This window comes from Perognathus longimembris, chromosome 5 (genome assembly GCF_023159225.1).
Source record: "Perognathus longimembris pacificus isolate PPM17 chromosome 5, ASM2315922v1, whole genome shotgun sequence".
NCBI classification, from domain to species: Eukaryota; Metazoa; Chordata; class Mammalia; order Rodentia; family Heteromyidae; genus Perognathus; species Perognathus longimembris.
In genome coordinates this window covers 67,541,282-67,555,745 of record NC_063165.1, presented here as the reverse complement: position 1 = coordinate 67,555,745, position 14,464 = coordinate 67,541,282, and the positions used below count along the sequence as shown (strand labels likewise).

Sequence of the window (14,464 nt, the reverse complement as noted above, 5' to 3'; positions counted from 1 at the left end):
AGTGACACTGTGGCTCAAGTGATAGAGTGCTAGCCTTGAGTGAAAAGAGGCCAGGACATTGCCCAAGCCCTGACTCCAAAAAGATTTCCTAAACACAGGAAGATAGTATACCTTAGTTTAAATGGATTTGTTTCTGTAATATATCTCTCCTCTTAGACTTCTTTTATATTTCCTATTATTTTGTAATCTTGTGCTTATTTCTCTTTTTCTCATTTGTAAACTCTTTGAGTGTATGTATCTTTTTGTTTCATCTTTTTATTTTTACTTAAGTTTTTATAACTTCTTTTAATTATCTAGGTTCTAAAATATGAGCAATATTTGGACAATCTGCTTGTGAGATTTTTACTCAAGAAAGCATTGACAAATCAAAGGATTGGACACTTTTTCTTTTGGCATTTAAAGTAAGTCAAATTATTTCCCCACCAAATTCTTAATAAATGTATAAATTTGAGTTACTTATGTACTCTGTTTTTGTTTGACTGAAATAATTTTCCACATTGTGCTACTGATGAACTCTTAAACTTTCTTAAACTTTAAAATTAAGTAAATAAAGTCAGAACCTCATTTTATATGTCATGAGAGCTGAAATATTTTTGAAGGTTTTAATTTACTTAAGTAAAATTTGCTAGATGCATATTATTGTTTCTATTGGTTTCACTATATATACACAATAGCCCAAAATAAATGAAAAATCTTACCTGGGATTCAGGACAATAAAGGCAAAATCCCATACTTTTTACTGGAGCTAACTAGACAAGATTGGGCACGTTCAGGATGGTATGGCCTTAGCCAGCTAATTAATAATAGTAAATATTTTTGGAATTTGATATATCTTCTGGCATATTATATAACAGGTCCTAAACCATACACTTATTAATAAATTTAGAAAAAACATTTATGTGTAATATTTTCTTAATGCTAAAAATTAAGAAATGGGACCCAGCAGGTGTAAAATAACTTAAATGTAGAAACTGTATAAAGAACTGAAAATATTTGTGCCAGAAAAATCAAATATTTACTGAGTTCTTTGTTCACACATTTTACATTTTATGCTGAGAAAATAAATAATAAAACAAGCCCTAGTTATTTATTAAATTTATAAACTACTTGAAACTCTTTACCAGTTTCTTTTAAATGGTAGATTTTGAACCATTTATTCTTGGTATGGTTGTAACTTTTACTCAGTTTGGAAAATGGTTTTCCTGTTTTCTTAACAATTATAAACTCAGTTAAGAACATAAATATATACTTATGTATATACTCGATTCTTTTAGATCTGAAATGCACAACAAAACAGTTAGTCAGAGGTTTGGCCTACTTTTGGAGTCCTATTGTCGTGCCTGTGGGATGTATTTGAAGCACCTGAATAGGCAAGTCGAAGCTATGGAAAAACTCATTAACTTAACTGACATTCTCAAACAGGAGAAGAAGGATGAAACACAAAAGGTATGTAATTCTTTACTTGTTTTAAGACTTTTAAAGAAAAAAAAATTAAAATATTTTATTAACAGAATATTTGAATTTTAAACATATTTAGCCAGTTTAAAAAGTATTAGGCAATAACCACACAAGATGAAAACAGTATAAATTGTACAATACTTTATGTACAATTTTTACAAAATAATAATTTTTGAAATTCTATAGCTAGACACAAAAATATATACTTCTAGGGTCTTGAAATTTAGGACAAACATTAACTCTGTGAAAAGTGTTACTGTGACAGTCCTGAAAGGCTTTTATATATATTTATCTGCACATAGATATCACATTGCCATTTTCAAGGCAAACATTAAAAGAATATGGGTTGTTTCTGAGACACTTCCTTCCAGTGGGGCAGAGTTGTTTACATCTAGTGTACATCCTGATGCCTGGAATTGATAATATGGATTTATGTATCTTCTTTTGTTGTTTATTTGTTTTGTTTTTTGTTGCCACTCCTGGGGCTTAGACTCAGGGCCTGAGCACTGTCCCTGACTTCTTTTTTGCTCAAGGCTAGCACTCTGCCACTTGAGCCACAGCGCCACTTCTGGCCGTTTTCTATAGATGTGGTGCTGTGGAATTGAACCCAGGGCTTCATGTATTCGAGTTAAGCACTCTTGCCACTAGGCCATATTCCTAGCCCTGATAATATGGATTTATGTTAGATGCATTATTTAGGCCCTTAAGGTTAATTTTCCTCACTGCAAAATAGGATTGATACTTTCATCATAAAGTTTTTGTGTAAACTAAATTTCACAATGTAAAATGCCTATCATAGAAGAGATGCTTAATAAATGTACATCTGTTTACTTTTCTTTCTTTACACAGCAGTATTTAAAATAATTCTTCCCTTTGTTTATTTTACATTTATTAGTAGTAATGGCTCTGAAAGTCTGTGAAATGAAGTGAGTTTTTACAATTTTAAGTTCAAACAAATTCATAGTCATTCAATGGATATATCCTACATTGAGTGCAACTAATTTAACTAATTTATATGAGATGTAAAGTTGTTTTTTTGTTGTTTTGTTTTCTGTTGGTTGTGGGGCTTAAACTCACTGCCTGGGTACTTTCCCTGATCTGTTTTTGCTCAAAAACGAGTGCTGTACCACTTTGAGCCACAGTGCTACTTCCAGTTTCTGGTGGTTAATTGGAGATCAGAGTCTCATGGACTTTGCTGCCTTGGCTGGCTTTAAACCGTGATCCTCAGATCTCAGGCTCCTGAGTTGCTAGGATTACAGGAGTGAGCCAACAGCTACTGGCCCAGCAAAAATTTTTTTATAACCTATTACTGTTACCAATTCTTTCCTACAGTGAAAAGTGGGATCCTGACTTCTAATGAAATGGGGTGGGGAGGTGTCGCAATTTATTACTGAATTATCAAATGGCAGAGAGCACAAATTAGTTCTCTTGAATAGATTTCCTCAACCATCTTTATTATTATTACTGGAAGGAAAAAAATAACTTAAAAAATTCTGTTTAACCTAGGGAAAGTCATTCTCTCAGTTAAATGCTGTAAACTATGTGATTGAATTGGTTTTTATACAATTATAGTATATAAGCTCAAATGTAGTATATTAGAAAATGTATTTCAAGCATATATAAGGGCAGCTTAGAGGGATTGAATGAAAACTGTTGATTAGTAAGGAGATAAGGAGATCAGGAAAAAGAAAGTTAGTTTTGTGGAATTTATGGGCAAGCAGGAAATAAACTGTTTTGGAAGAACAGAAATTTATGTTTATATTATAAACACTTACAATTGTAATTTCACAATAAAATGTAATCCAACAATTATAGATTCTGAAATATAAAAAACTATTAGCTAAACTTGTGAAATATAGACATTTATTTTGTACCTATTGCTTTCCCTGGTTTAAATTAGTAACTCATGAAATTCATTACTCTGCTATTCCAGTATGAAAGCAGTCAGCAGGTGATAAATAGACGTGGCTAAATCCTAATGCAGCTTGATTTATAAAAACTAGTAATTGAGCTCAGGTCATGGTTAACCTCTGTCCCAGCAGAGCTCATCTTTCCACAGAAAGGTACTAAGTGCTTCCTCTCTCCCTAAACATGCTGCTCTGCGTCCTAGAAACCCTATTCACTTCACTAGAATGCAACCCTTTGAGGATATGGATTCCAATCTGAATTCTCAGTGTGTAAATTCATGAAATTCATTTCTATCTTTGATCATTTTTTTTTAAATCAGGTACAGATGAAGTTTTTAGTTGAACAAATGAGGCAACCAGATTTCATGGATGCTCTGCAGGGCTTCCTCTCACCTCTAAACCCTGCTCATCAACTAGGAAACCTCAGGTAAGGTTCTTCCTTAGCCGTTTTAGTAATATATTTGAATAAGTACATTTTTTGTAGCAGAGTCTTGAGAAGAGTTAAAATGTACTATATGTAATTAGAATGCCTCATTATATATGCTTCCTTCTCCCATTCTTCTGCCTTGCAGAATAGGAATAGTAAAGTGTTGTACATGTGAACTACATTTATTTGAAATCAGTTTCTACTACTTAATAGAGTTTGAAACCTGTGGACAAAATTTCTGGTACTCTACATAAGAAATGGAATATAATGTCTGTAAAACTAATGATGTGATGAAATTCATAGTTACATACTCATTTCTAAGCTTAGTATTTTTCTTTAGAAAGTAATATACATAAAAATGAGAAAGTTAAGTATTTTTATAAAACTTGGAAAACTGTTGTATACTCATTTTAAGTAATTTTGAGGCTAAAAAGTGTAACAAGGGTAAAATGCTTAGTAAAGGTTTTAATGATTTTTAAAGGCTTGAAGAGTGTCGAATTATGTCCTCTGCAAAAAGGCCACTGTGGTTGAATTGGGAGAATCCAGATATCATGTCAGAGTTACTGTTTCAGAACAATGAGATCATCTTTAAAAATGGAGATGGTAAGGAAGAATATTTTAAGCTTATGATGCATAAATTTTTCTATCTTTTTATAAACAGCATATTTGAATACCATGAAAACAATTGAAAACTATTTTAGCATTGCACATGTGATAAAATGTAGATTATTAGGCAAATATTGCTTTTTCTGTATTTTTTTTTTTTTTTTTTGCCAGTCCTGGGCCTTGGACTCAGGGCCTGAGCACTGTCCCTGGCTTCTTCCCGCTCAAGGCTAGCACTCTGCCACTTGAGCCACAGCTCCGCTTCTGGCTGGTTTTTCTGTATATGTGGTGCTGGGGAATCGAACCTAGGGTCTCGTGTATCCGAGGCAGGCACTCTTGCCACTAGGCTATATCCCCAGCCCGCTTTTTCTGTATTTTTAATAGTACCAATTAGCTGTTTCATTTTGACATATGTATACAATGTCCCTGATTTTACTCATTGTCTCCGTCATTCTCCTTCATCCTCATCCATGACCCAGGGCATATCTTGAACTTTGCAATATGGTAGAAGTCAAGAAATCCAAAAGTTGATGATATTTTTGTATGTTCAAATATAACTTCTAACTGAGGCTACTGGGAAAGTAGTAGAGGCTTTTTCTCCATTCTTCTTTTCCTCTTAAAAGTAGCCTCTCCTAAAATCATTTACTTGTCCTGAATCATAATAACTACCCACTCACTACCCCACATATGTAACTAACCCGTCCATACATCACCTTGACAATAAAAATTTTTTAAAGAAAAAGAACTACTGATTGTAAAGGAGTAAAACTTTGCTTTTTTTTCTCTCTTGTTTCTTGGCTGTCTGCAAATTAAAGTGGACTTATGATAGACTAGCAAAGGAACAAAACAAGCATTTCATTATATATATATGCATGGGAGTCTCAGAAAATATGAAACTTGAAGTGCAGTCATTGATTAAAACTAATATATATTACTGAATTACAGAAAAGAGTAGGAGCTTTAGAAGATAGGAGATCATGGTGGTACAGTTAAAAGAGGACGAAGAGCTCAAAGATAGGATGAATGCAAGTTACCTTGATATTCCTATAGTAATTCTCTTAGGTAATAAGTGTCTGAAAGTAGCCTTCAAAAGTATTGGTGTTTGTCTGGGCTTAGGGTCATTCTCCATTTATTCTTCATTGGTTGAGGGGAATTTGCTCAGCCTATTCAGAATCAGAAATACTAACATTAATTTCTATTTACTTAATTACGATTTCTGTGGGTGGTATCAATATTCATTCATTCCATAAATACTGTTTAATCCCGGGGTTTTGGCAATTAACAGATACAATTTTTATCCTTCTTGAAGCTTATATTTTAACTGGACAAAGAGTTTAAACAGTTGTAAAAGTAATATTTTGTAAACATTGAATTTCAGATTTGCGACAAGATATGCTAACACTTCAAATTATTCGCATTATGGAAAATATCTGGCAAAATCAGGGTCTTGATCTTAGGTAAGTAAAGAATAGGATAACCTGTACTTTGAAAGCGATCCTCAAAAATTAATTGTTATTAAATATCAATTATAGAAGCATTTTGAGATAAAAGTAATGTATTCAGAAGTAAATGAACAGGAGCTGATTACACTATGGCACTTTGAATTACCTTCTTTTTTGTCTTAGAATAGCTAATATGATTTTAACTAAATAAGAAGAGCTATAGGACATAGGAGAGAGAAGAGGCCCATTTTTTTATTCCTTCATTACAAGTACACCTATAATCTCCATACTCAGGAAACTAAAGCAAGGGGTACCATGAATTGAGGCTATACAGAAAGATGCTGTCTCAAAAAGATGAAACAAAATAGGCAAAGTTTAAAAGTAAATTTTATAATAGAACTTTTCTAAGTTAAAGCTTTTGGGGGGCAAGCAAAATTTATGGAAAGAACTAGCATAATTTATCTGTTCCTTGGCTCTTGTCCATTTTTCAGTTATCAGTATCTTCAACATGCCTCATGTTCTCCTAATTGCTATTGCTTCTAATAGGTTTTTTTTCCCCTCTGACTTGTGTATTTGCAAATTCAAAACACATCATCTCAGTAAAAGACACTTTTTTAAGAGTACATTTGCTTGTAGGTGGGCATAACTCAAGTCAGGCTACAACAACAAGGTAGTTTATGTAAAAATGATACAAGGACTGAGAATGTGGTCTAGTGGTAGAGTGCTTGCCTGACATGCATGAAGCTCTGGGTTCGATTCCTCAGCACCACATAAACAGAAAAGGCTGTTTCGCACTGTGGCTCAAGTGGTAGTAGCCTTGAGCAAAAAGAAGCCAGGGGCAGTGCTCAGGCCCTGAGTCCAAGCCCCAGGACAGACAGAAAAAACAAATAAAAGATACAAGACAAAGGCTTATTTATATGCCTCTTATAAATTAAGAATTGCATACATGTGGATATATATACAAGTGCATATATGCAATATGCAATATGCATATATACACGTACACATCAGTGACAATTAGTAAGTGTTCTCTTATTGCCAGAAAGGAAATAGACACTTATCCGCTAAAATAAAAATTTGTCATCAACTTCAAATTGTTACCTCCTCATTCATTGCTTATTCTGATGCTTTCCAAAGATAATTAATGGCCTTTTCCATCATGATTACTTTCTGGCATAGTTTCCTGTGTCATAAGATATCCACATACCACTACCATTCCCAGAGGAGTAGAGTATAAAAGAGATTTCAGAACTAGAAACAATGAAGGATTTAAATAAATAACTCTGGTTCTTACAATACTTAATTGTAAATTAGTGGCTCTACAAAAAGAAGCATCTAAAGTTAAATTCAGCTTATTGGAAATATTAAGAGATTTTCTGAGTAATTTTTGTGTAAGTTATTAATAAGAGCTCTATGGGGTCCTTAAATTTTTACAAGTGTATAAGAGAACTGAAATCAGAAATTTGAGAACTGCCACCCTGAATTCTTACTTGTATGACATTTAAACATCTCAAAATCCACACACCTTTTTTAGTCATAAATATTTATATTTTTGTTGCTATAATTTCTTTAATAATCCCCTTCAGAAAATTAAGTGGTGAAATGGAGGCTGCAGTAAATAATGGTAGATCATTTTGTGGATCTTTCCAGGAATATATTTGCCATACTGTAAAAAGCAAAAAAAAAAAAAATAATAATAATGTAGGTTAAGACAGTAAAGGTCATGTACAACAAATTTACAAATAGAAATTTGATATTTTGTCCTATTAAAATATTTTCTCCCTTAAAGTTCATTGTTTTAATTATAAATGGTTCTGCTCTGTTTTTCAGAATGTTACCTTATGGTTGTCTGTCAATTGGTGACTGTGTAGGCCTCATTGAAGTGGTGAGAAATTCTCACACCATCATGCAAATTCAGTGCAAAGGTGGCCTAAAAGGTGCCCTACAGTTCAACAGCCACACACTGCATCAATGGCTCAAAGATAAAAACAAAGGAGAAATGTGAGTTTCTTTCTTATATTCATCTGAGTTCTTGTTAGATGAGTTTGTTAGTGATTGAGTATATATATATTCCTCTTAGCTAGACCACACAAAAAAACAAAATTTATTTTGGAAAAAAATATGCTCAACTTCTAAGATTATTTTGAGACCAGAATTGCTTATATTTTGATAAATCCTGTGCATTCACCGTATGTGTATAGCATGTATTCTTATGGCTTTAAAGAGAATGTATATTCAAAATGTTACTTAATAAGTCATTGTTAACAAAAATAATTAGAAAAAAGCTGACTTTAATTCTGTGTATTTTTCTACATTTTTTTGCCATTATCAGAATGATATTTTGGTCAGAGAACATACAGAATTTTCTTAGAAACCCTAGGAAACATCAGAATTTCAAAATTCTTCAAGTCTTTAATTACTTAACTTACCTCATGTCAATGAGAAACTTCAGTCATATTCCCACAGTCTGGCCTAGATCACTTCCTGTTTCTACACTCTTTATGAAGTGTTTCTTTTATGTTTTTGTAGATATGATGCAGCCATTGACCTATTTACACGCTCATGTGCTGGATATTGTGTTGCTACTTTCATTTTGGGAATTGGAGATCGTCACAACAGTAACATTATGGTGAAAGATGATGGACAGGTAATGCCTTTTTCTCTTCAAAATGTTTTATACTTATTTAAACATAAATTTAAAATATTGTATGTTTCGGGGCTGGGAATATGGCCTAGTGGCAAGAGTGCTTGCCTCCTACACATGAAGCTGTCGGTTCGATTCCCCAGCACCACATATATGGAAAACAGTCAGAAGGGGCGCTGTGGCTCAGGTGGCAGAGTGCTAGCCTTGAGCGGGAAGAAGCCAGGGATGATGCTGAGGCCCTGAGTCCAAGGCCCAGGACTGGCCAAAAAAAAATATTTATATATATTGTATGTTTCCATATGTCAAAATATATAACATGATTTCTTATTTTTGAAAGCTCTTTCATATAGATTTTGGGCACTTTTTGGATCACAAGAAGAAAAAGTTTGGTTATAAACGAGAACGTGTACCATTTGTTTTGACACAAGATTTCTTGATAGTGATTAGTAAAGGAGCCCAAGAGTGCACAAAGACCAGAGAATTTGAGAGGTAAGAAATCAAGTGCATAGAGTCTCAGGTACTGGTGGCTCGCACTTTTAATCCCAGCTACTCAGGAGGCTGAGATCTGGGGATCACTGTTGGAAGCCAGCCCAGGCTGGAAACTCCGTGAGACTCTTATTTATCTCCAATAAACTACTCAAAAAAGCTGTAAGTAGAGCTGTGGCTTAAGTGGTAGAGCACTTGCCTTGAGCAAAAAGAAGCTCAGGACAGCACCCAGGTCCAGAGTTCAAGCCCCAGGACTGGCAAAAAGAGAAAAGGAGAAAAGAAAAATTAAAAAAAAAATTTATTTATGTTTCAGTAGCAATTGGTGTTTCTTTTAAGAGGCTTAAAATAGTGGATACTACTTAGCAAAACTAGAATGTTCGTGTGTGTGTGTGTGTGTGTGTGTGTGTGTGTTTCTTTGCCTGATGCTGTGAAAGAGAATAGGAATGAAAACTCATTTCATTTATTGAGCCATTTATACTCTAAAAATAAGTATTGCTACTGTTTAGGTAATTAAGCTCTTTGTCCTCCATATTTCAAATAATGTAAAATGATTAAAACAACATGTACCAAGAAGCCAGGTAGCAGTGGCTTTCCTAGCTACTCAGGAAGCTGTGACCTGAGGATCTAGATTTAAAGCCAGCACAGCCAAACTTGGAGCAAAAAAATCTAAGGCACAGTACTTGCACAAAACAAACAAAAGCTGTTTATCCTTAAAGTCAAGTGCATTTCTATGCGTATTCATAATTTTTCTATCATTACTCTATCTTTAAACCTAAAGCAATTTTATAAAACGGATTTATGTGACAGTCTACTGACTCCATAACTTCATATTTTACTATGGACTTGTTCATCCATATAATACTAAATTTCTGCTGTCTTACACTGCTCTGTGTGTTTGTAATAAAGCAGTAAGCAAAGTTTTTGTCCTCATGGTGCTTATATTTTAGTATGGTAAAGGAAATAGAAAATACTGGGAAGAAGAGAAGGGAGGGGCAGGTATGTTATGTTTTATCCTTCTTTCCAAATAAGCTCCTTTAATTATGGGATATTTATGTAGAGACCTAAAGATATTAATACCCATTTGCTTCATACTGACCAAATGTTTTTACCACTTCTAGGTTTCAGGAGATGTGTTACAAGGCTTATCTAGCTATTCGGCAGCATGCTAATCTCTTCATAAATCTTTTCTCAATGATGCTTGGCTCTGGAATGCCAGAACTGCAGTCTTTTGATGACATTGCATATATTCGAAAGACCTTAGCCTTAGATAAAACTGAACAAGAGGCTTTGGAATATTTCATGAAACAAATGAATGATGCACATCATGGTGGCTGGACAACAAAAATGGATTGGATCTTTCACACAATTAAACAACATGCATTGAACTGAAATGGTAACCGAGAAACTGAAAGCCCAATGTCTGGATTCTATACTGCACTGTTAATAGCAGTCAGCAGGCAAAGACTGACTGCATAAGAATTGCACAATCTATGAACAGCATTAGAATTCACAGCAAGAACAGAAATATTATATAATTTAAATAATGTAAATGCAAACAGGGTTTGATAGCACTAAACTAGTTCATTTCAAAATTAAGCTTTAGAAAAATGCGCAATTTCATATTATGCCTTAAGTCCAAAAAAGGTAAACTTTGAAGATTGTTTGTATCTTTTTTAAAAGTGAAACGAAAATTCCCAAAATGTATACAAATGATGGAGAGGGAAAAGAATGACATTCTGTTTGTCTCATAAATGTTCTATGTTTTAAAATGTAGATGCAACAAATGTTGTTATTATATTAGCTCAAAGAAAACTGAAGTTCATGTTAAATTACATGAGATTGGAAAAGAATGAAAATTTAATATTTTCCCATTGCTGCTCAAATTTAAACTTTGAGGTCTTTTTTTTTTTCCCTTGGACTTCTTGTTTTAATGAAGAAACAATACTTGGGGTGGAAGGGAGTTTTGAGATTTCACCAGAGACTTTTTAATTAATCAAACATTTTTAAGATTTGCGGTCTTATCTGCAGGTTGGGAAGCAGTAACAAATGAGACCTGACATAAGGTAGTTTTTGGATTTTTTCTTCTTCTTTTTCTCCTGGACAGTATTTACAAGAATATGACTCTTACTTCCTTAGAAAATTCTGGTCTCCCACAAACTAAAGTAATCATACAAAAGAATAGCAAGAGTAGTTCTTCTAGCATTGTACAGTATTCATCTTAAGTTGATTTTTCTTCTCCAATTGAACTGAATACATTTTTTCATGCATGTTTTCCAGAAAATAGAAGTATTAATGTTATTAAAAAGATTATTTTTTTTATTAAAGGCTATTTATATTATAGAAACTTTTATTAATATATACTCTTTATTTACATAATCTGTCCCATAGTCCCGCATTGTTTTGCACCCCAAATTTTTATTGTTGGTTGGAGCATGGTTAGCTTTTCTCTTGGTCTATAGGAGAGGCTCACTCTCATATTTGTACCAATATCAACTGTATACCTACTTGAGGAAACAGATTGAATTTCACCCTTCTAACTTTTATTTCTTTTTGTTTTACATGAGTTCCCTCACCCTATTATAGCTGAGAATGGTAATCATAAGAAAATTAGTTACCAAAATTAATGTAACTTAGATTCACCCCTCAGGTGAGATATGGTGCCCATAAATACTTTATAATATGGGTAAATAGAAACCATGAACTTTTTTTAACCTTTTAAGCTATTTACCTATAGCTCAATAATAAAAGTAGAACATTAAACCATTTTAAGATCTTTTTCCATTTCCAAGTGGTCAGGTCTCACTCCAACTTCATTAAAATTCCATTTGAGCACAGGATACATTCTTAAACATTTTGAAAAACATTTCACCCAAGATATGGTAGCTGATTCTAGTCTTCACCGTAGAATATGATACTTTACTCACTATGTGAAATGATTCATGTCCTGAAAAATAGCTTTAGCAAATGTACAGTTGCCACACCAAGAAATAAAAGTGCAATAATTTACTGACAGTTTTCTAGATTAGACATATTATTGGAGAACAACTTTATAAAGAGTGTACATTATATACTCTAGTAAAAACATCATCACTTTACTCATCTATGAAATCAGATAACTATAGTAGAAGTCTTGAATAGTGAACAAGGGACTCTAATACACTTAATATCCAGCTACTTTAGAACCCTCAAAGGGCATAATTACTGAAGATGTAGGTACTTCACTAAAGCATGTATATAATATTGCCAAAAGTATATAAATTTGAATATTAGGTGAACTTATTTCTGTAAACTGTCTTGGAATAGTAAAGCAGAATTTTAACTCTGTTTTAAGCAGGAAACCCAATAGATTAGATTCTTGTGCAGGTATAGGTTTCATAACTTATTTAAGCTTCTCAATTCACATTTTATGTTAAGATACATGCAGCTGGTTCATACGAACATCCCAGTCTTTTCTATATCAGGGATTGATTATAGGAAAACTCAGTGAAAGATACAAATCTGCAACTTTGATGTTGGAAACTGAAGAATTAACAGTGAACTGTGTTTTGCCTAAGTGCCAAAAAATAAAAAGTAAAAATAAGCCTTGAGACTCCTTGCACAAAATTACACCTTTTTTGAATGTTTTCCACATTAATTCAGATAATTATCCTCTTTCCCCAACTCCTATGACCTCTTCCCCATTTAGAACACACAAGTTGTATAGCTTATTTCATGATTCACACTTGTTTTCGCAATATTATCACCAAATTAGTTGTATTTGGAGCCCTGTAAACAAATGAAGAATCTCGGCTAGTCTAAGAAAGGGGGACAGCGAGAGTTCATAAAGGCAAAGACCAAAAATTGAATTGAAAGCTACATGGAGTGACTAACATCTGTCTGAAGTGAGCAATAATATAGCTGCTTCTAGGTACTTGAATATCAGAAATTAGTACCCAAGGATTGGTCAGTTCCTATATAGCTAATCATTATTGTTATTAGATACAGTGTAACTGACTTTAGTCTCCATGGTTTCATTAAATAACTTAAGAAGTAATTCATTAAGTAATTATTTTGGAGGGGGGAACAAATTCTAAAGAAAAAAATATCCCTAACTAAATACATTAGCAAAAGATAATCAACTGAAATTCATGCTTTAACTTTTTATGATATTCGCAGCTATACAGACATTTCTTTTGAAGATTTTTAGACTGCTGTTAATTTGAAATCTGTTAATCATATTGTTGAATCTGTTTTTTTAATGTTTCTAATTGGATTTTTTAAGAGAATGGAATTTGGTTGCTATTTTCTGATAGAACCTAAGCTTTTGTGGTTCTTAGTGTTCTCTGTAAAAGTTAGTGTCTGAGTAATCAACTTTGAGGTGTTCCTTTCTATTCTGCTTTATATTACAAGTCCATTAGGAAATGGGAACCTAGTGAATATATAATGAACTGTAAAATATTTTAATGTGTAACTTTTTCAACTGTGAAACTATGACTTGGTTTTTTCATGAAAACAGCTGCTGATAAAGTATTTTGTGTAAAGTGTAGTTCTTATTAATAAGGAAAATGATGATTTGATTAGACTCTGTATACCCGCTTGTATTTTATTTTAAATGGATTGGTGATTTTTACACAGATAAACCACAGTCCATTTGTGTTCTTTTCCCATAAAAAAAAATGATTTGACATTACTGAAAAACCTTGTAAAATGCCTAGTTAGAGGTTCCATGGAAATCTCACAGAGCATAAACTTGGATTTGTTTCTTTAGATAATGATTCTGAATATCTGTTAATTCTGACTATCTGCTTAATTTGATCAGTAGCCCACACTTGCCAACTTTTTGAAGAAATTTAATTTTCAGCAGTATGGTAAAGACAGTATGTTAACTTTTTCTGAGTATTATAAGTTCCTATTCTGTGCCTGCACAAACTGCATACTGGGCTGGATCCAAATATTCAGAGTCCACCTTAAAAGTTTATCTTGGTGTCAAAGACATCACTAAAATATTCAATTTAGAGACAGCATGAGGTATCAGTAATTGTGGTGCTTCCACCATTTAAAGAAATGTTATGCTTCCAATGTTGTTGAAAAGAGGAGAATGTGAAGGGAGGGGTTAGAACACAGTGAAATAGTGTGAATGAACTTCATTTTTATATCCATCCCACTCAGATGGGGCAAGTCATCTTTCAGAAGACTGCAGATTGTGAAATTATGTGTACCTTGAGGGCATTAAGTCTTAATCAAGAATGGAATTGTGAAGGTTGAACCATAACATTGAGCCTTAACAGTATCCTCAAATATGTGGTTACAATGCTGCATCTGGGCTGTTTTTAAAATGTAACACAAAACCCTTTTAATTATTGCATTCAACTGAAATATATATACATATATGTATATATGTGTATGTATATGTGTTTATATACATATATGTATACATATGTATGTATGTGTGTATATATGTTTATATACATGTATGCTATGGCCTGGGAAGCTTCTTCCTAAAAATTGTTTTCTCTCT

The 14,464-nt window shown here is 33.1% G+C and overlaps 1 protein-coding gene across 2 annotated transcripts in view; it reads left to right on the top strand.

Annotated features, from left to right (window-relative positions):
• Pik3ca (phosphatidylinositol-4,5-bisphosphate 3-kinase catalytic subunit alpha) overlaps positions 1 to 13,967 on the top strand; it is a 68,511-nt gene extending 54,544 nt beyond the window's left edge. For both annotated transcript variants that reach the window (XM_048347081.1, XM_048347082.1), the window contains 9 exons: positions 298 to 401; positions 1,275 to 1,446; positions 3,686 to 3,792; positions 4,274 to 4,395; positions 5,774 to 5,852; positions 7,668 to 7,838; positions 8,367 to 8,484; positions 8,819 to 8,970; positions 10,086 to 13,967. In XM_048347081.1, the coding sequence (XP_048203038.1) occupies positions 298 to 401; positions 1,275 to 1,446; positions 3,686 to 3,792; positions 4,274 to 4,395; positions 5,774 to 5,852; positions 7,668 to 7,838; positions 8,367 to 8,484; positions 8,819 to 8,970; positions 10,086 to 10,356 (1,296 nt within the window). In that variant the 3' untranslated portion in view covers positions 10,357 to 13,967. The remainder of the gene's footprint in view (positions 1 to 297; positions 402 to 1,274; positions 1,447 to 3,685; positions 3,793 to 4,273; positions 4,396 to 5,773; positions 5,853 to 7,667; positions 7,839 to 8,366; positions 8,485 to 8,818; positions 8,971 to 10,085) is intronic.
• The last annotated feature ends 497 nt before the right edge of the window (positions 13,968 to 14,464 follow it).